This window comes from Triticum dicoccoides, chromosome 7A (assembly GCF_002162155.2).
Source record: "Triticum dicoccoides isolate Atlit2015 ecotype Zavitan chromosome 7A, WEW_v2.0, whole genome shotgun sequence".
Classification (NCBI taxonomy): domain Eukaryota; kingdom Viridiplantae; phylum Streptophyta; class Magnoliopsida; order Poales; family Poaceae; genus Triticum; species Triticum dicoccoides.
The window spans coordinates 210775775-210795719 of NC_041392.1; the positions used below are offsets into that span (position 1 = coordinate 210775775).

At 48.6% G+C, this 19945-nt stretch overlaps 2 protein-coding genes across 2 annotated transcripts; one reads left to right on the forward strand and one right to left on the reverse strand.

Moving 5' to 3' along the window:
* The first annotated feature begins 210 nt into the window (after window positions 1-210).
* Window positions 211-5961, forward strand: LOC119330369. Its single transcript, XM_037603476.1, has 3 exons — window positions 211-315; window positions 782-845; window positions 4496-5961. Exons 2-3 carry the CDS (start codon window positions 810-812, stop codon window positions 5873-5875), a joined length of 1416 nt encoding a protein of 471 aa, XP_037459373.1. The 5' UTR covers window positions 211-315; window positions 782-809; the 3' UTR covers window positions 5876-5961.
* A 164-nt stretch (window positions 5962-6125) lies between these two features.
* LOC119330368 (protein DETOXIFICATION 16-like) lies at window positions 6126-13302 on the reverse strand. The gene is made up of 8 exons (XM_037603475.1): window positions 12875-13302; window positions 7736-8280; window positions 7564-7650; window positions 7422-7478; window positions 7079-7317; window positions 6787-6905; window positions 6574-6660; window positions 6126-6455 (listed from the first exon to the last, which is right to left on the reverse strand). The coding sequence occupies exons 1-8, from the start codon at window positions 13115-13117 to the stop codon at window positions 6381-6383; spliced, it is 1452 nt and encodes a 483-aa protein (XP_037459372.1). The 5' UTR covers window positions 13118-13302; the 3' UTR covers window positions 6126-6380.
* Window positions 13303-19945: the final 6643 nt, after the last annotated feature.

Here is a 19945-nt window from a genome sequence, read left to right on the forward strand (position 1 = left end):
TGCAGCACTTTTATATATTTTTTATTAAATTGAGTTACTCACAGATCAAGTGCATACGCATTTACTCGCAGAAAAAAAAAGTTGCATACGCATTTCTGCTCGCTGTCAGCATTAAACCCTTCTCCCCTCGTCCCCCAAAAAAGAGAATTAAACCCTTCGACATTTGGGCCCGTGGCAATGTGGCTCCTCGCTTTCCCTTCCTTAAACCCCTCCTCCTTCCGCCCCTTCGTGTTACATAGGCAGCGACGGAAGGGGGGAAACAGGAAAGCCATCCTACCATTCCTTCGAGCGTCCGATGCTTCAGTTCTAGTCTAGGTAAGAATGCCGATCCTTTCTTCTCCCAATCCTTGTTCCTGGTGTCCCTAGAAAATATTTCCCTGTATTTTTTTTGTTTGTATTATTCCCTCTCCTTTTTTCCGGCGATATGGAGTTCTTTCCGGGAAGTTAGATCTAAGATTTTGGGGGCTGGTTCGTTGCCGCAGCTTTAGGTGATTTGAGGGGAGAAATTCGGTGCGTCTAGAAATCTAGGGACTGTGCGTTCCGCCTCTCGCTTTTGCCATGGATTTTGATTTCTCTCTCGAGGTTTTCTCTTCTGCTGTCGAGCTGGGAGCAGTCTTTACTTTTTCTTCATGTCAATGCCAAGATTATTCTTTGGACTGTCATTCCAGTAGTAACACTCCTTTTTCAAGGATACGGTGTTGTGGGAGTTGTATCTTCGAAATTCTGTTATCATTAATTCATCATGTACTGACAAATTTCGGCTTCCTGCTGCTTGATTCAGGCTCTGCATTTTGGAACACTTGATAGTTATGGACCGCCAGAGTTTGCTGCGGAGGCATGATCAGGTTCTACTCCATGCCTTATTTTCTACCCTAGGGATATTGGACAGATCCCATTTTCATAATACTGGAGGAACTCACTAAACATGATAACTCATAGTTTGACCTGATTCAAGTAGGGCACCGGGTTTGACATGCTGATGTTTAATGAACGTGTTGTCATTGGGATGGCTGAGATGCTGTCATAGAAAAAGACCAACGAGTATACTAGTAGTTCCAGACTTACACTTGTGTAATATTGGTGATGTTGAGCTTTAACTTCAGATGAGGCTTGACTTCTATTGATAAGAGATGATAACACTTTCTGAAAATGTTCCCTAGTAATGTATACTTTATTCATGTTATTTTGCATATTATCCCTGAAGTCAGTTCAGGTTAAGCAGTTGTTTGCCAAGGAAGTGAACATTTGTGTGAGGCTTTCCCGAATGGTTTCTTAGACTTGTCAGCAACAATAGTGTTCGCTAACATTTGGTTCACATAGATAGAATGAATGGTTTGGCTGGCTATCACAAAGGCTTTTTCATGTATCATATAGAATTGGATGCATTAAACTTACTAACCTGTGAATCGTATTATGTTCATGCAAATTGAAACTCGAGTTACATTGTTGGGACTTGAGAGTTCTTGGTAGAACCAGGGGTCCTACCGGACCTGCTCCGGAGGTTGTAGGGGAAGGATGGAACGGGACGGGGCGATGAGCGGGCGTGTCGGCGGCTGGGCGCCGTCGCGTTGGAGGGAGATGGCGGCGGCTAGGGTTCTGGCTCCTTTGGGAGCCGGGCAATAGGGATAATAATATTCTTATTGCTTAATTCCAAAAAGAGTCTTACAGCCTATATTTATAACCTAGGCAACTTGCATAAGAATTAACCTAAGATAACTTGTGGACTAAGATTGCCCGGTGGGCCTAGCTAAACCGGCCCGGCCATAACACTTCTCCCCGCCTGCACAAACAGCTCGTCCTCGAGCTGTAAGGTGGGGAAGCGCTTGCGGAACTCCTCGAGGCGATCAACCAGTGTCAAACACCTTCTCGACAGCTGGGGCGGCAAGGTCGGCGGCGACGGCGTCCTCCGGAATGTAGTCTGCAACCTCCAGGTAGAAGAGTCGCGGGCAGGCATGGCCGGGCGTGTTGGGCTCGTCGCAGTTGAAGCACAACCATTGGCGGCGACGCTCTAGTAGCTCGGCTGAGGTGAGCCGGCGGAACGGGCGCGCCGCGGTCGCGGCGAGGGGTACCGTAGAAGCCTGCGCAGGCCGACCCTGCGCGGATTCCGGCCTGGGTAGCGACCCAGTGGTCCGGATGGTGATTCTTGCTGGATGGCCACCGCGCGGCACTCGAACGCGCGGGCGTAGTACATGGCCGACTGGAGATCCTGGGGTCCCCGAAGCTCCACGTCCACGCGGATGTGATTCGGAAGTCCACCGACAAAGAGGTCGGCCCGCTGCTGCGCCGTGATGCCCGACGCATGGCATGCCAGGGCCTGGAAACGGTCGGCGAAGTCCTGCACCGTGGAGGTGAAGGGAAGGCGGCCGAGCTTTGCCAGGCGGCTCCCGCGAACCGGAGGCCCAAAGCGAAGGAGGCAGAGCTCGCGAAAGCGCTCCTAAGGGGGCATGCTGCCCTCATCCTGCTCGAGGGCGTAGTACCAGGTCTGGGCTGCACCGCGGAGGTGGTAGGATGCCAGCCAAGTGCGCTTCGAGGCGAGCGTGCGCTGGCCACGGAAAAACTGCTCACACTGGTTGAGCCAGTTAAGCGGGTCCTCCGTGCCGTCATAAGTGGCGAAATCAATCTTGGCGAACCGTGGCGGCGTCTGGGTCGGCGCGCCATGGCCGACCGGCTCGGCGGTGCGGAGCAGTGATGATGACGACGCCCGGTCAACGGTGGGGAGGCCGTCGTAGGCCCTCGCGGAGCCGGACGAGGCCCCAGACTACAGCGTGGGTACCGGTGGGTCCCTGGCCTATGCGTACACCGGCGGTGGCGACGTCCCGGTTAGCCAGGCCAGAATCGGGGACGGTGATGGCGGAAACCAGACCTGCTGGATCGGAAGTCCTCCCGGTGTGGACTGGCCTAGTCCGAAGCTGGGCGGCGGCAGTGGGAGCTGGGCCGGCGCGGTTGTCGCGGCTGGAGCCGGCGCGGGCCAGTGCGGCCACTGCGGCGCTGGGGCGGGCGTGGGAGGCGCGGGTGGCGCCATGAGAACGGGCGCGGGCCACTGCGGCTAGGACGGCGCTGGGGCGGGCGGCGGCTGGAGCGACGGATGGGCCCCGGCAATCGCCGCGGGTACCGAGTACCAGGGCAGGTGCAGCAGCGGCGGGGGCCCGCCGGTGTAGCCCGCCTGAAACGGCAGCAGGGGCGTCCCGCTCGGGCCCGACGTGTTCTGGATCGGCCAGTGCGTCGCCGGGTGGCTGTAGGCGGGGGGCGCAGCCGGCGGGGTAGTGTGTGGGCCGGCCAAGTACAGGGAGATGCCCTGGACGGCCGTCACGAGGTCCCGCAGGGTGCTGGTCATCTCCTCCGGCGTGAAGACGGAGGTTGTCGGCGGCGCGGAAGTGACGGGGGCCGGCGGCGCGGAGGTGATCGGGGCCGTGGCGTTGGGGACCCGACAGTGGTCATCGGGGCGGTGGTGATTGTGGGCAGCGGTGGCGTGGGTGTTGATGACGACATGATCGAACCCGGGTCTCTGGATACCAAATTGGTAGAATCAGGGGTCCTACCGGACCTGCTCCGGAGGTTGTAGGGGAAGGATGGAACGGGACGGGGCGATGAGCGGCGGCGGCTAGGGTTAGAGGCGGCTAGGGTTCTGGCTCCTCTGGGAGCCGGGCAATAGGGATAATAATATTCTTATTGCTTAATTCCAAAAAGAGTCTTACAACCTATATTTATAACCTAGATAATTTGCATAAGAATTAACCTAAGAGAACTTGTGGACTAAGATTGCCCGGTGGGCCTAGCTAAACCGGCCCAGCCATAACAGTTCTGTTGATGCTTGAAATCTATCATGACAAAGTAAGTCAGAACTTTCCATGAGTAACCACTGATTACATGAACCGCCACTGGATAAGTGCTAATTCCTTTAACGCCATCGGCTTTTCAAAGATATGCTTTCCATGTCATCATCGTCATTTATATTAATATGCCCCCAAGCCATTAAGTCCAGCTGGTTGTCAGGTTTAGCAGTTTCTTGTTTGTTTTTATTCATGACGAGAAAACATTGAAAAAATTATTTTTGTCTCGGTGCCTAAAAGCTAATTTCTGCTATAGGGTGGGAGTTAAGTAAACTTGATGTTCTACTTTTACCCCAATGGTGATTCATTGTTGACACCATGTTTAGTTGAGTCCTAGCCCACGATGAGCCATTCTTAGTTTGCCCATAAAATTTATATTCTTCACTTTTGACTTTCAAGGCTATGAAGTACTGCAAAGCCATGTTCATGTACACTTTTGTTGACATTTTGACCTTTCCTCCAAATAAAAGTAATTGAGTTGCCTAATGATATGTGGGGCCTTTACTAAGTAATACTCCACTTATTTTTAACATAATATAGAAGGCTAACATCTATTGCTAACTTTGGAGTGTGGTTACTATGTGCGTATTTCAACAAATAATTTGCCTTTATGAGATTATTATTTGCTCAAAGCTTTATTACTTTGTTTTCTTATGTTAAATCAGGAGGTTGTGAGGCCGATCTCAAACAAAGGTTCACCTGAAGCTCATGAGGAAGAAATGATTCGAGCTGCTGTAATAAACCGCTCGGCCATTGCCACACTTCAACCAAGGAGCGCTTCCACATTTGATGTCACTCTTCCAGAATATCCTGATAAGAAGTTTGTCCCAAATTTTCCACTTGTTATGAGAGATGAGCTAACGGAGGATAATGACATGACCCTGAACCCAGGAGGAGTCAGAGAAAAGGCTTGGAGAGACAGTTATCTGACAGATCTCCTGAGCATACATCTACGCAGGTTAAATGGGTGCAACTTATTGGAGCTCTGTAAGGATGTACTTACTGGATTAACCCATAAAATGACAGAGAGAAGGGCTGCAAATATCATGTTGTTAGCCTGGAACATGAGACAATTTGATATGGTGTCTCATGTATTTCCTGTTAAAAACCTGTGTGCAGCTGCGGCTGACATAGACATGAATACTTTGACAACAAGACCGTTTGGGAGAAGTCGCACTCATACAGACCCATATGTCAGGCCAGAGGGCATTGAAGATGATCTGTATGTTGCTGCATGTGCATACATATCGGCCAGTACACTCCGCTTGTTCAGTAAGTCACCTGAGAACTACATGACTGCAGTTGCTAAGCACATTCCACATATGTTCTACAGATTTTATAACATTGACTTTCCGCTTACCGGGTTTAAGCCAGATAAGAAATGCATTGAGGCCCTAAAACTTATATATGAGACAAAGTCGGCCTACAGGAACACCTTGGCCCCTTTCTTGTATGAGTTCAAGGGCCTCGGAGATGCAAAGAGAATGTGTCAGATGCTTTATGAGCAGGACTTGGCTTTTACAGGACTACATGTTGTAAACTTATACCTGCGTGCTTGCTTTGGACTACATGCATCACTCATTCAGCTAGGAGCATGTCTTTGGCATCAGATGACGAAGAACACTCTCATCTCACTGTGCAGAGTCTGCAGAACCTATGTTGTCAATCCATCTGTGGAGAATTCAAGAGAGACATGGAAATATGCACGGTTATATGGCACCGAGTATTTTCCTCTTCTTAAATCCGACAAGTGCAATCTTCTTCTATGTTGCCTGGCCATTATTTGCAAGAAGCTTGAAATAAGTAAAAATCAAGATATGATGGTGATTGCACGGACGAGGAAGGCTGAGTTTATATGGAAAAACTCAAACGTTTGGGCAAATAGGGCGGTGCTCTGGTTCAGAGCAAATGCTTCACCACACCATGGCAGATCACAGGAAGTCTCTTCAAGGATTTGGGATGATGCACCGTCAAAGAAAAGGACGAGGGCTGATGGGACCCAAGATACCAGAGTCGCAAAATCCAGAAATCGGAATCTTCAATAAGTCATTCGCAGTTGGTGAATGACTCTTGAGACCTCATCCAGACAATGGTTGCGCACAATCGTAGGTTTTGGGAAATTATTCCGTGTCTCTTCGAACTGCAATCCATTAAACTGTAGCGCACAATGGTGGATCTGACTTGATGGTAACTTATCCTGAATGTTTTTCAATTATTAGTTCTACTGCTCAGTCCGATTTAATATGTTAAATTTTGTGGTGAGTTTGGTTCTGGTTGTCGATGCAATAGTAGTAGTAGCTGGAGACAGGTTCATCATGAGACCGCTCCCCCATGTTTCTGATATAGAGACGTTTTTCTTGACCTATACCAAGCTGTAGACATGAACAAACGTTCACACACTTCAGGTGAAGAACACTACTTCTGATATAGTGATCCTCGATATGAAGGCTGCATGGAATAGCACATGAAGCCTAGTTTGTGTAGTCCGGTAGCCTGGATGGAATTGCGTCATCTTCGTTTCCTAGCTTGTTCGCTTAGTAGTCTAGAACTCTAGATTGCATTGTCTTCAGTTGCGAAATCTGTTGGGAGAGAAGAACTGAATACCCTGTCCTTTGCCTTATCCGCCTGAAAAAGAAAATTCAGAGTTTCAGTCTACCAGCATATGATATATGGCTCATAATTAGATTCAGTCATATCAAATTTGATATCTCTGCTAAGCATTCATCCATCTCTGCATGTATACCTCTCTATCCCAGTCTGTGCATATCGTGATGGCCATGAGCAGCAGGACTTGCACCATCAGGCCACAGATGATGCCCAGCCAAAGTCCCTGTTCGTGTTCACCGATAAAACCCACAGCATCAGTACCTCAAAAACCACTGGCACATAGGCACTCACCGCAAATTCAGGGCAGCAAAAGGGAAATTTTTGATCATTTGAGGGGGACAAGATGTACCGTCCCGCCGACTTGGAAGACGAAGGCTATGAGGTAGGCCGAGGGGATGCCGACGATATAGTAGGCGCCAAGATTGATCCAAGCACCAATCTTCTGCCATCCACAGCCTCTAGCCACGCCTGCATAGTGCGTTGCACATCACAAGAGAACATTCTTATCTCTGCTTCAAAGTTCAAACACAGTTTCGATTTCTATCTCTGCCTGAATACCATCTAAGTAGTAATGAACTAGACCCACAGTGATAGAAGTTTTGCGCTCGTTCTGCGGCAAAAAAGATGTTGACAGTCTGTACCTGAAAGGACGCACTGAATTCCGTCGAAGAAGTTGGAGACCGAGATGATGAGCATCATCCAGGCAACGTAAGTCACAACCTCCTCCACGTCGCTGTAGGCATGCCCCCACACGTATCTGATGCAGATCAGCACCAACCCCATGATCAGTCCTTCCGCCACGGCCAAGAAGACGACGACACGCACCGCGAGGCGGGCAGCGTCGGGGCGCCCCGCGCCGAGCTCGTTCGAGACACGGGTGCTGCATGATCAATAAGAGGTGCAGATCGATATGATGAACATCTGCAGCACAAGTCCTAGGATAATCAAGGACCCTAATGTAGGAGGATGTAGGCCTAGTTTTACCTTATGGCCGAGCCGAGGCCAAAGGGGATCATCCATACAAAGGCAGCGGTGTTGAGGCTGCCAAGAACGAACAATGTACATGTTTTTCATCAGCCGAAAAAACCAGTGTAACACGTGGTAACTTCGGCCTGCCATTAAGTACCTGATGGACAGCACCGAAGTCTCCAGCTTTGGATTGGGAAGAAGGCCTGAGAGGAGCACTATGAGCTCGAACGACCACATCTCCAAGCTGCAATTGCATCATCATCGTCGTCGTTGTGGTCGTCATAAGTTGAAACTACTTATTCAGGAAGAGTAAATAGCAGCAGGCTCACCAGACCATGAGGGCGGACGGGACGGCGAGCCGGAAGAAGCTGAGCACGTCGCGGAAGGCCTCCCCGGAGAACCCCGTCCACGTCTCCTTGCAGGAGCTCGACACCCTCACGTACACCGCCAGCACGATCACGTAGACCCAGTAGGAGATGGCGTTGCTGAGCGCGGCGCCCTTGCTGCCCATCCCGGCGACGTACACGAGCAGCCAGCAGACGAGGAGGTGGAACGCCGCGGCGGCGCCGGCGCTCGCCATCACGGGGAACACGATGTTCTGCGTCTGCAGGAACCGGACGTGGCACTGCAGCAGCCCGTAGGCGAAGATCGCCGGGATCATCCACCGGGCGTAGGTGCCGGCCTCCGCCGCGATGTCGGGGTCTTGGCCGAACAGGAGCAGGATCTCGCCGGTGTAGAACCACACCACGGCGAGCGGGATGCTGACGAGGGTGAGTATCACCATTGCCCGCTGCTTGTAGACGCCGAGGAGGTGGTACTGCCTGGCTCCGTATGCTTGTCCGCACAGGGTGTCCAGCGCACTCGCCATTCCGAGCTGACCAAGGAGGTGTAAAATACAATAATTAATGTGAGGGCCTACCTACATGACTCGCAAGATAGAAGCTGCACCATTTTTTGACTCCGTTGTGTCTGGCTAGATAAATACAGTGTAAAAATCATGTTCTCACATAGTTTGATAGGGTGCATATAGGCTGGTTGCATTAGGGAAGAATTTTTTTTCATGTCGTTTGGTGGTCTGCGTTGACCTGGACTGATGCACTACACGACGTTTGGTTGCATACACTGGACCCGATTAAGAGTTAACATAACAACCACACATGACACAAAGAGTTACACTATAGTGCCTCAACGACTAGGGTGGATGGTGGCCGCGGTGCCACGATCGACACGACAAGCACATAGTCGCAAGTGATACCGTTGGCAGCGCGACGAACCAGTTGCTAGCACCGTTACCACAGAGAAGTCCGTGAGGAGGGACATGGAGGAGGATGCCGAGGCAGAGTACAGGGAGGAGAAGTACAATGCACGTGATGACGGCGTCAGTGTAGTAGTCCGCTCGTGAGAAGGCCAAGAGGAAGACACCGATGGTGGCTCAAGGCACAACATGACGTCCATGCGACAAGATTGACGATGATCAGTGAGAACAGAAAAAAGTCATTGAATTTCATCTAAACCATCAGATGAACACCTTGGTACGGTGCAATAGGGAGATACACATACTCGTCTACAACCGCCGAAACAGAAAACGTATAACCTGAAAACTGTGTGAAACCGTGGGATGAAACAACTAGTCCAAAGAAATTTTAAACAGTCAACCGTGTGCGATGTGTTTGACAAAATTCGTTCAAAATAGCTTCAAACATGAACATTTACGGTCAACGATACTCCAAATTGATCATTTGAATGAAACCACAATGTCGACGCGTGCATCTTTTTAGAGTACAACTTATCTCGAATCGAAGTATCGTAGTGTAGATTAAAAGGAATTAAGTGAAGGAAATTAAGAGAGTGTCATTGAAACAGATCACGCATTTGCATTTGTGCTTGTGCACTCCACTAGGAAGATGTAGATCTATTCGCCTACTATCATCAAAACAGAAAACGTGCAACGTGAAAGTTGTGTGAAACAGTAAGATGAAGCTAGTGACGAAAAAAAAATTATAAGGCCGACCACGTGCATATGTGTGTGTGTGTGTGAAGATTTTACCAAAAAAATTCCAAAAAACTTCAAACATTAGCACGAAATTAAAATTTACAGTCCATGAAATTGAACCGATAGTCTAAATGGAACTACAACATCGAAGTGCATTTTTCATGTAGAGCTTATCTCGAATCAATGCACCTTTTATAGATTAGAAGGGTTACATAAAAGAGATTAAAGGAGGAGATTATAGCAGCGTGCAAACTCAAGTACAGCAGTTCTAAAAAAAAACTCAAGTACAGCCGTACAGGTCTACGTAAGCTTGTATGAGCTCGCACATAACTGCACCACGAGAACCAGCGCGTCAGCTCTATTGCATCGCTCTAATGTGGCTCGATTCGGGCTTTTCTGCATACCCTGGCCTGATGATGCTTTAAGAGCAATTTTAATGGGGTGATTCATTTCGTCCGTGATTGTCTGTTTGGATTGGCACGGATAAAAAAATCGGTCTAATGCACCGACTCAAACGGACGTGTGTCCGCTTTTGTCCGCGGGTCGATTCATTTTTGGTCTATTTTTAAGCTTGATTTGCGTGGCGAGCACAAGACGAACGCGCGCGCTCGCCCTCTTTTCTCATCGGGTCCGCTGGTCGGTGGCATATTGAATTCACATCCTCGCCCGCCTGCTACGTCGCCGACGCCGCCGGCCATTTTTTAGATAAAAATGGATACATAGATAATTCTAGTATACACAGATAAAAAGAAAAGACCACTACTCGTCGATTTCTGACTCCGACTCGGTAATGTCCTCCTCCGACGTCTGAATGTAGGCGTTAGCATACGCCTCGTCTTCAAAGTCCCAACCCGCCGTTTCTCGTAGCTTCAGTTTCAATTGAGCTGCCTGCTTCCGCGAACGCTTGTCCTCCCGATAGGCGGCTCGCTCCCTCCTCCTCAAGTCCCTCTCCAACCTCATTTACTTGTAGAATTGGCGCTCGTCGACGATGTCCTGCGGGAAGCCTCCGCGTCACACCACCAAGGCTTCCACGTCCTTCTCCGCGATGGTGAGGCGACGCTGCCTCCTCCGGTGGGCACGACGATCCTCGTCGGTGAAAAGCCACGGGAGAGGCGTTAGATCATGTGTCCGCTGGCTCGACATGTTGAGAAAATTCATATCCCGACGAGGTCTCAGGAGACGCCACGCCGCCGCGTCGTGCGCGCGGGCCGCCTCCTCTGCGGTGTCGAAGGTGCCGAGGATGAGACGTTTCTCGTGAAACCAGATCTTGAAGGAGAAGGCGCCGGAGCAGCGCTCGCGGACTCAGCGAAAATCTGAAGCGCCCAGGCGGCAGATCGACATGGTGGCGCAGAGGCGGCGAGAGTGGGCGGCGAGCAGAGACGGCGAGAGTGGGCGGCGAGCAGAGACGACGAGAGTGGGCGGCGAACAGAGTGTGAAGGGAGCACCTTCTTTATAACGAGCGTCGGCCGCGGCGCGCGCGCGAACCTTTCCTACACGCTGAAGCGCCAAAACTAGCGCGCGCTAGGCCGCTTACCCCATGCGCGTGAACCTTTTCCGCGCGTTGGGGCGCCAAAACTAGAGCGACGTCATAATCTAAAACGCGCGCGGTCATGAAATGGGTCGGCCCGTTGGACACACTGCCGATCCAAAATTAAAAAAAGACGAACGATGGACGAGCGGCCAACCTAAACAAACAAAAAGCGAACAAAAACATCGTCCATTTAAATCGGCCCGTTGAAGTTACTCTAAGGTTCATGGAGGCTAAGAATCCGGTGCAACATAGGCTATCAAACGGACTGTATCGCTCGGGCCAATTTAAGCGAAACGCGTCTTCATGGGCCATCATTTGAACTTTGCGCCTCCGATTTGGTGTTCCCACCTGGAGCACGTGGGGCAGATCAGGCGATAAAAAATATGTAGATATCCACGTATGTGGATCGTTTTTTACTTTCGTAGTTTAGATTTTTAGATTGTTTATCGTCTTGGTTTCGGCGACGGTGATGGCGATGCTGAATAAATTTTCTTCAGATCCTACTCCGATGAGGTGATCGGTCCTATGGTTGGGGATGGATTTGAAAATCGGTCTATTCAAGTAAAGATGGCATGGCGGCGGCGACATCCTCATGGTGGACATGTGTTCTCGGACTCCGTCGTTGTGACGGCGTTTGCTCCAGCGCCGTCCCGGAGCTTGGGAGGTAGTCCAGGAGCGGATGCAGATTGTAGGCAGCATCGGCGGCATCTAGAAGATGATGGATCGTGTGTTGTGTTCGTAGTTCGTGGATGGTAGGTGTGGTTTTCTCCTCCGGCGTCTTAGTCGTGTGGGGGTGTCAGATCTGAAGTTCGATGGCGTGTCCGGAGTGTTGCCCTGGTCTGATTCGTTCTACGGTAATGGTTTGCTTTTGGTGAGCCAGCTTGGAGATTCGCAAAGCTGCGTATCAGCGATGAAGCCGCTTCGAGCTTGGGTATGAAGGTGGCCTGTCATTTTTTTCTTTGATGGCAGCTATGGTGGTCTCAGAGGCATGTGATGGGCGTTGGTGTCAAGTTCAGAAGTTTATTTGGTCTTGATTGTAATTTTACTTTTGACCGTTGTTTTTTTCGTGTAAAGGCTAGCGTTTTGATGTCTTTTCAGTTTTGCTATATCGGTTTATGCATGGCTTGTACTATGATCTTATGATATAAATGGGACACATATTACTATATAGACAGGCTGGTTTTGATAAGTATATTTTTCGTATAACTGAAATTGCTTTTTTTTATTAAAACGAGATGGACATGGCAAAATCTCACTCGACTTAGACGCACAACGACTCATTTGGTTCTTTAGTGCCTTTCCAATTGAGTATTTGGTATATATTTTGGTTGCATCTCGCAGTCTGCGTGTTATATTATAGTGTGTGTCCCTGGTTGGTGGAGGAACCGAGATTTGCAAAAAGATTCTTCGCCTTGGAAAGAAAACCTTTGATCAGACGACAGATATGCGCGTGCACCACGTCGATGCATCTGCCATCAGTAATATAACAGTAAAACACCATGATGTTTTCAAAATGGCCTCGACTGGTTCTCGTTTAGACAGCAACTGAATGATCTAATATTGGAGAATGACTGACCTGTGCGGTCGCCCAAAGCAGAGCAAAGTCCTAAAAGCCACAGGAGAGAGATGAAACGGTGGACAGCAACGCGCATAGACCAGGCCACCATCATAGTAGCCTATAGACACTGACATTTTCTATAGAAGAGTCACACTTGAACAATGGCTTTGATTTGAGGAGCTAAACCAGGATCACCGGCGTTGTGGTATACCCGGCTGATGGTCTCTCCTTGCAGGAGTATCAACACGCAGTGCCGGAGGTCTGGAACCCGGACGAAATTCCATCCTCCAGGCGCAGCCGCCTTGAGCTTACGTATACGTACAGTAGTGTGATGCTCCGAGTGGAGCGGAGTGACTGCAAGCTGTGGGTGGTGTGAGCGCGCGTACCAGGAGGCTGAAGCCGGTGACGGTGGCGAAGGAGCTGGCCATGGAGGCGCCGGCGAGGGCGAGCTCGCCGAGGTGGCCGACGTACATGACCGAGATCATCTGGATGAGGTTCTGCAGCAGCGCGCCGGCGATGAGCGGCCCGGCCAGCCACAGCTGCTTCTTCACCTCGTCGCGCACCCCCAGCCCCAGGCCCTCGTCGCGGCTCGCGAGCAGGAGGGCTTCCTCCACGCCTCCCTTCGCCATGCCGGTCGAGCACCAACAGCTCCCCCTCACGCTCTCGCTCTCTGCCGTGAGAGGAGAGGAAGAGAAGAAGAGGCCGATGAAGAGGGAGAGTGCGTGTGATTAAGTGGAGAAATTGAACACAGGCGGGCTGCGGCAGAGAGCAAATGTTGACGAAGCAAAAACAAACAAACACAAGGACGAAATGTCTGACTCAATTATTTCAGAGCATCGCTTTTGGTGAGCAGCTACGACTGAAACTCTTCAAGATTTTCCTCGAGTGGCCAGGAATACCCCTCGGCCCCAGACGGATCGTGACATACTGACACGCCTCCAATCATGCTCTGAACGTACAGGACAACGTGTGCAATAAAACCAGCAGCTACAAGCATGTGCCATCAGAAAAAACAAGGACCTCGATTTCTAGGAATGTTCGATCTGAGCAGGTCCCGGATCGAACTTAGGTTCGCTACAAGCAAATTATCCACGTAAACGAATAGAGAGATAGTGGTATCTTCAGTCCATCAGGATTAAAGTCTTGATGCTCGCATTATTTTTACATTTATTTTAAGATTTCTGACAATATGTTTTTAGTGAAAAGAGACGTTTTCATCAACAATGCGATGGATGAGTGTATATTCATATGTATGAATGCTTGCGTCTGTACTGTGTTTAAAAAACACATTTGATATGAATGGTCAGGAATACCCCTCGGCCCCGGACGGATCGTGACATACTGACACGCCTCCAATCATGCTCTGAACGTACATGACAGCATGTGCATTAAAACCAGCGGCTACAAGCATGTGCCATCAGAAAAAACAAGGACCTCCATATGTTGGAACGTTCGATCTGAGCAGGTCGCAGATCGAACTTAGGTTCGCTACGAGCAAATCATTCACGCAAACGAATAGAGGGACAGTGGTATCTTTAGCCGGTTTTAAGTCCTAATGTTTGCATTATTTTTGAATTTATTTTACAATTTTTGGCGATGCGTTTTTAGTGGGAGGAGACATTTCCGTCGATGATGAGGCAAACGAGTTCATACACATATGTATGAGTGTTTGCGTCGGTACTGTGTTAAAGAAACATGTTTGATATAAATGGCTCTTTTTCATAAGGTAGCTACACTTTTATTAAACAATGGTTACAAGGATTACATCTTTTTTAGATAAGAGGCCTACGGCCTGGCGTTAAATTAATGACACCCATGCAGACAAAGACATGAAGCCCTAACATACATAGTAGTAGGCACCTCACTATCTAAAGTCTTGACTGTTGGGATCTATGTTAAGTGCATCGGCTACAAAATAAAAATTTCCTACACGCAGAACAACTAGGAACATGCAACGGTAATGGATCACGTATCGTTACCATTAGACGCGCAGTGCCGTGCAGCGGAAGTAGAGTTGGAACAGCATGTTCAGAGTCGTCTCCTCCTCGTCCGATCTCCCTCGAACAGTCGATCGTCCGATCTCATGTATAGGTTCGCTGGAGTGACGCAAGTGCACCACCTCTGACGGTATTCACGCGTGCAGGAGGAACATTGTGCGGTGGACTATTAGGTCCGATCACACAGTCTGCAGCGAGTGGAGGTGGCTACTTGCAACACATGCAAAGCCCTAGTGACGGTGCCGAAGCGATCAACTGAATGAGTGTGCTACACCCCCACTATATATAGGCACCCGTCGCGGGCTCAACAGTTGGGCCTCGCACGGATCTTAAATATCAAATTCTATTCAGCCTGGATCCGAGTCCGAGTATGATCACCTCTGACCTACCCGGCTGGTAGTGGCCTCTAGCAAGGCGTGTCGACCACCTAGTAGACAATGAAGCCGGTTGGCGAACCTGTACACCATGTCACACTTCTATTCCATTTGCCACACGATATATGTTGTCGGGCTCAAGGCGAATCTGTCATCCTAGTGCTAGCCCGACCTCTTTCTCGTTCAAGTGATGTCGACCACACAACGGATTATCTCATAATCCTTGTTGCATGGCCATGCTTATCTGGCACACGAGGGTCCCAGAGTATATCTCTCCTGATCGAAGTGGCAAATCCCATCTTGCTCGACCATGTCTCACATCATGGGTCTGGACAAGTCCGAAACCTACCTTTGTAACTACCTAGTCATGTAGTAGCATTTGGTCGGCCCAAAGCAGGCCTGTCACCATCTCGAGTACATGTGCCAGCTCAGGTCTTAGGACATAGAGCTTATGTTGTATTAGAGACTCACAGATGACCTATCGTTGTGTCCCATAGTCGGGTCTGTCCGACTCGGACCTTATCTCGACTCGGATCCGACTATGTTGAATCCTACCAGATCCTTCCGAGTCCATATTACCCGGACTTGAAATTAAATTTGGTAGTCTCCTAGTCCCCCTCCTCCTCCCTTTCTAGTCGACCTCTTCGATCCTTTCAACTTTACATTCAAGAAAAACACTCATATTTCCATCAAATCGGCAAATCTACCTTATTCCAGACAAGTGAGCTCGGAGGTTCCAGGGTATACTTCATGCTTACCATTGCATGTTTCAAGGCCAAGTTTTATACACAAAGAAAGGTACGTCAGCCACTCCGTGTACACGAAATCGTTTTCCTCTCGTCTCTAGAGGCTGGAACCCTAGCCGCCGCCAGGAGAGGCCAATCTTCGAGCGTTGTCCTCCAGCGGCTCCCCTCTACCGGCGACCTCGGTCATCAGTGGTGAGGTGGCTTGCTGGATCGACGCGTGTGGATCATTTTTACTCCCTCGTAGTCTAGGTTTTTAGGTTGTGCATCGTCTTCCTTCGGCGGCGGCGATGACGACGCTGAATAAAGATTCTTCGGATCCTTCCCTGACGATGCCATCAGTCCTATGGTTGGGGATGCATTTGGAAACCAATCCGTTCAAGCAAGGATGGCGTGGCGGCGGCGGCATCCTCGTGGTGGACTTGTGTCCTCGGGCTCTGTCGTTGCGACGACGTTTCCCAGCGTCGGCGCAGAGCTTGGGAGGTAGTACATGAGCGAATGCAGATTGTGGTCTGCATTGACGACATCTAGAAGACGGAATGTGTGCTGGGTTCGTGGTTCGCGGATGGCAAGTATGGTTTCCTCCTTCGGCGTCTTAGTCGTGGTGGGGTGCCAGATCTGGAGTTCGATGGCATGTCCGGGGTGTTTCCCTGATCTAATTCGTTCAACGGCAAGGGTTTCACTTGTGGTGAGCCACCTTGGAGGTCCGGAAAGCTGCATATCAGTGATGGAGCCGCGTCGAGCTTGGATGAGGAGGTGATCCGTCATTCTTTTCTTCGGTGGCTGCTGTGGTGGTGCCGGAGGCAGGTGGCGGGTGTTGGTGTCAAGCTTAGAGATGTTCTGCTATCTTTGTAAGTGCATCTAGTGCCCCTTAGTGATTTTGGTGTATTGAAGACTTATAGGTTAAGGGACTAATGCGTTTGTGAGTGTACATAGGTCAATAAGTCTATGAGGAGTTTGATATTTACAGAGAAAGTCGACCCCTAAAAATGAATGTCTTCGACTGAAGACTTTGGATTTCTGAAGACTTTCTAAAGACTTTGAAAGTGAAGAAATTGGTGTCACCATGAAGACTTGTTATTCATATGAGGAACATGAAGCGTGAAGACTTTTGTTTTCGTAGTTTCATTTTCTCTTTATTGAGTCATAGGAAACACCGTACTGTTAAAAGGGGTCGAGGTAAAACTAAGGAAAAGTTTACAAGTAATGCTCATCTCAGCCATTGGAAATCTCATACACCTACCAATCCCTTCGAGTGAAGCCATTGGAAATCTCATACAGTTCGGTCAATTTCTTCAGTGACAGAGACGAAGTTCTTCTGGTCTCTGAGGAATATGTTCTGACTGAGGAGTTAGGAATTCGCCAGTGCGGATTACCTACAAGTGAGGAACATGATAGCCCTGAGGAATTTGATAGTCAAATTTCCGACCGTTGCTGTGCTACGCGCCAGCTATCTCAAAATATCTACCCACCTAACGATCATATCATTGAAGGGCATTTATGTCTTATCATGTCGGGATGCTCCCTAAGCTATAAATAGCCCCCCTACAACCACTAGCTGGTTGGCTGCTCCGTGAGAAACTGACACTTGTCATTGAGAGCATCCCATCCTCCGAGGACTTTGAGAGAAAATCATCAAGTGAGGAAAAACCCAAAACCCCAAATCAAACACCTACAAACCAAAGTGATTGTGCATCACTGAAGAGATTGTTCCTGTGTGGAACCGACGCTTGTTACCTTTAAGGACTATGCATCCTCCAGACGGTTAGGCATCATGGTCTAGAGCATCCAAGAGGAATTGTGGATCGCCGAGTGACCGAGTATGTGAAGGTTTGGAAGTCACCTGAAGACTTACCACGAGTGATTGGACGAGGTCTGTGTGACCTTAGTTCAAGGAGAATACGGTGAGGACTGTGTGTCCTTAGGTTTAAATACCTAGCCTCTCTAACCAGACGTACAACAGTCACAACAGTTGAAACTGCTCTACCAAATCATTGTCTTCACCAAGCTTATTGGTTCTATTTCCTCAACTCCTTCATTTCCTCGTTACTATGTTGTGTGCTTGTTCATATCTGTTTGAAGGCTTTGAGTGAAGACTTTCTCAATCTCCTCAGTTCAATTTCTTCAGTCTGTTTGTCTTCATCATGTTTTATCATGTGCTTACGCTTTCTGTAATCTGTGTCTGTTTTCATTTCATCATGATATCCATGTTATGTCATGTATGCATCTGAGTACTTATTCCGCTGCAAGTAGTTCTTTGCTCAGGAATTTCCTCACCCTGAAATTCCTTAGTGAAGAATTCATAAAAATCGCCTATTCACCCCCCTCTAGTTGACTTAATGCACTTTCAATTGGTATTAGAGCAAGGTACTCCCTTGTTCTGTGTGATTTTGGTTTAACCGCCTGGAGTTTTAGTTATGTCGACCGCAGGTATAGGTGTCCTACCTTCAATGGGACGGACTACCCCTACTGGAAGAATAAGATGCGCATGCATCTTGAGGCAATTGACAACGATCTCTGGTACGTTGTGGAAAATGGCGTTCCCTCTCCTACCATCAATGCTGCTGATGTGAAGAGATTCAAGCAACTCGACTCTCAAGCGAAGAACATCATATGTGGCCATTTGAGCAAAGGGCAGTATGGCAGAGTGAGTGCTTTGGACACAGCAAAGCTTATCTGGGACAGGCTGTCCAAGGTCAATGAAGGAGTCTCAAAACATCATGACTCTCGAGTTGACGTTCTTCGCAATCTCTTCAACCGCTTCAAAAGACTTGATAATGAAAATGTTCAGCAAACCTTTGATCGCCTCATTGACATTTCAAATGAGCTTCAAGCCCTTGGTGCCTTTGACATCACCGACCACGAGGTGGTGAAAAAATTGCTTCAATCGCTTGATTCTTGATTTGACACCCTTGCACTGATGATACAAGAATGAGGAGACTAAAAGTCACTTGATCCCGCTGATATCCTCGAAAGGCTAAACACTCATGAGTTCCAGCTTGCTGAGAAGAGAGATCTCTATGGACCAAGCTATGGCAGATCACGAGCTCTGAAGGACAAGGTAGTGTCTGAATCTGGAGGTGAAGATTCTGGTAGCAGTCTTGGTGATCCTGAAGAACTGAGACATGAGCTAGCAATGCTCGTGAGGAAATTCCAGAAGTTCTCAAGACGTGGTCATTTTGGAAAAACCTCAAGAAGTGACGACTTAAGATCAGATTCCTCATCCCGTGATTACAAGAAGAGACTTTGCCACAAATGCAAGAAACCCGGTCACTACATTCAAGATTGTCCTCGGTGGGAAAAGGAATCAAAGAAGAAGAAGTACAAGGTCTACAGTTCTGATGATTCAAAGAAGAAGAAGAAATCTTCAAAGACCTCTTCATCAAAACCTTCAAGGTCTTCATCTCAAAAGAAGAGCAGCTCCAAGAAGGCTCGGGCATTCATTGGCAAGGAAATGGACTCTAAGGCCGAATCTGAGGGAAATGAGGAAGAGGAGGAATCTGAGGAGTCAAACTCTGGTGTGGCGAGTCTAGCCCTCGCTACCGCGTTCGTTAGCAAGTCCATATTCAACTCCGAGGAAAAGGACCTCCCCAACACCACTGATGATGGCGATGATGACTACGCTCCCACCTATATTGCTTCATGGCAAAAGGTGCAAAGGTACTCAAATATCCCTCCTCTAAATCAAGTGAGGATGAATCTGATGAAAATCTCAAGCCTAGTTATTCTAAACTTGCTAAGATTGCTGTGAAACAACAAAAGACTCTTGAAAAGGTTCGAAATATGCTAGACAAAAGCGGTGATATGTTGGGTGATGAAATGGATCACACTAAAACTTTGACTGAAAATCTTCAAAGACTTCAGACTAAGTTTGATAACCTTCAGAGTCATCATAACACTCTCTTATCTGATCATGAGAAGCTTTCTTATGAATTTCTTCAAAGAAAGCAAGATCTTGAACAGTTAAGAGTGAGTTATGAATATCTTCAAAAGGAGCGTGATTCATTACTTGCTCAACAAATCAGCGCTGCTCAGGAAGAGTTTATTCCTCCATGTTTGAAGTGCATTGAATGTGAATATGCTAATTCTTCACCTGAATGTTCAAATGCTTCTATTGCTGCAAATTCTTCACATGTCTCTACTATCACTAATTCCTCATCTGAGGATGTTGCTAGTATCACTGACCATGCAGGGCTGAAGGAATTGTATGTGACAGGCCTGTACAAAAGCCTCAAAGGGCATCAGGCTCTTTGTGATGTGCTTAAGAAGCAAATCCTCAACAGGAACCCTAGGAAAGAGGGTATTACCTTTGAGAGGAAACTCAATGCTGATGGGACCTACTA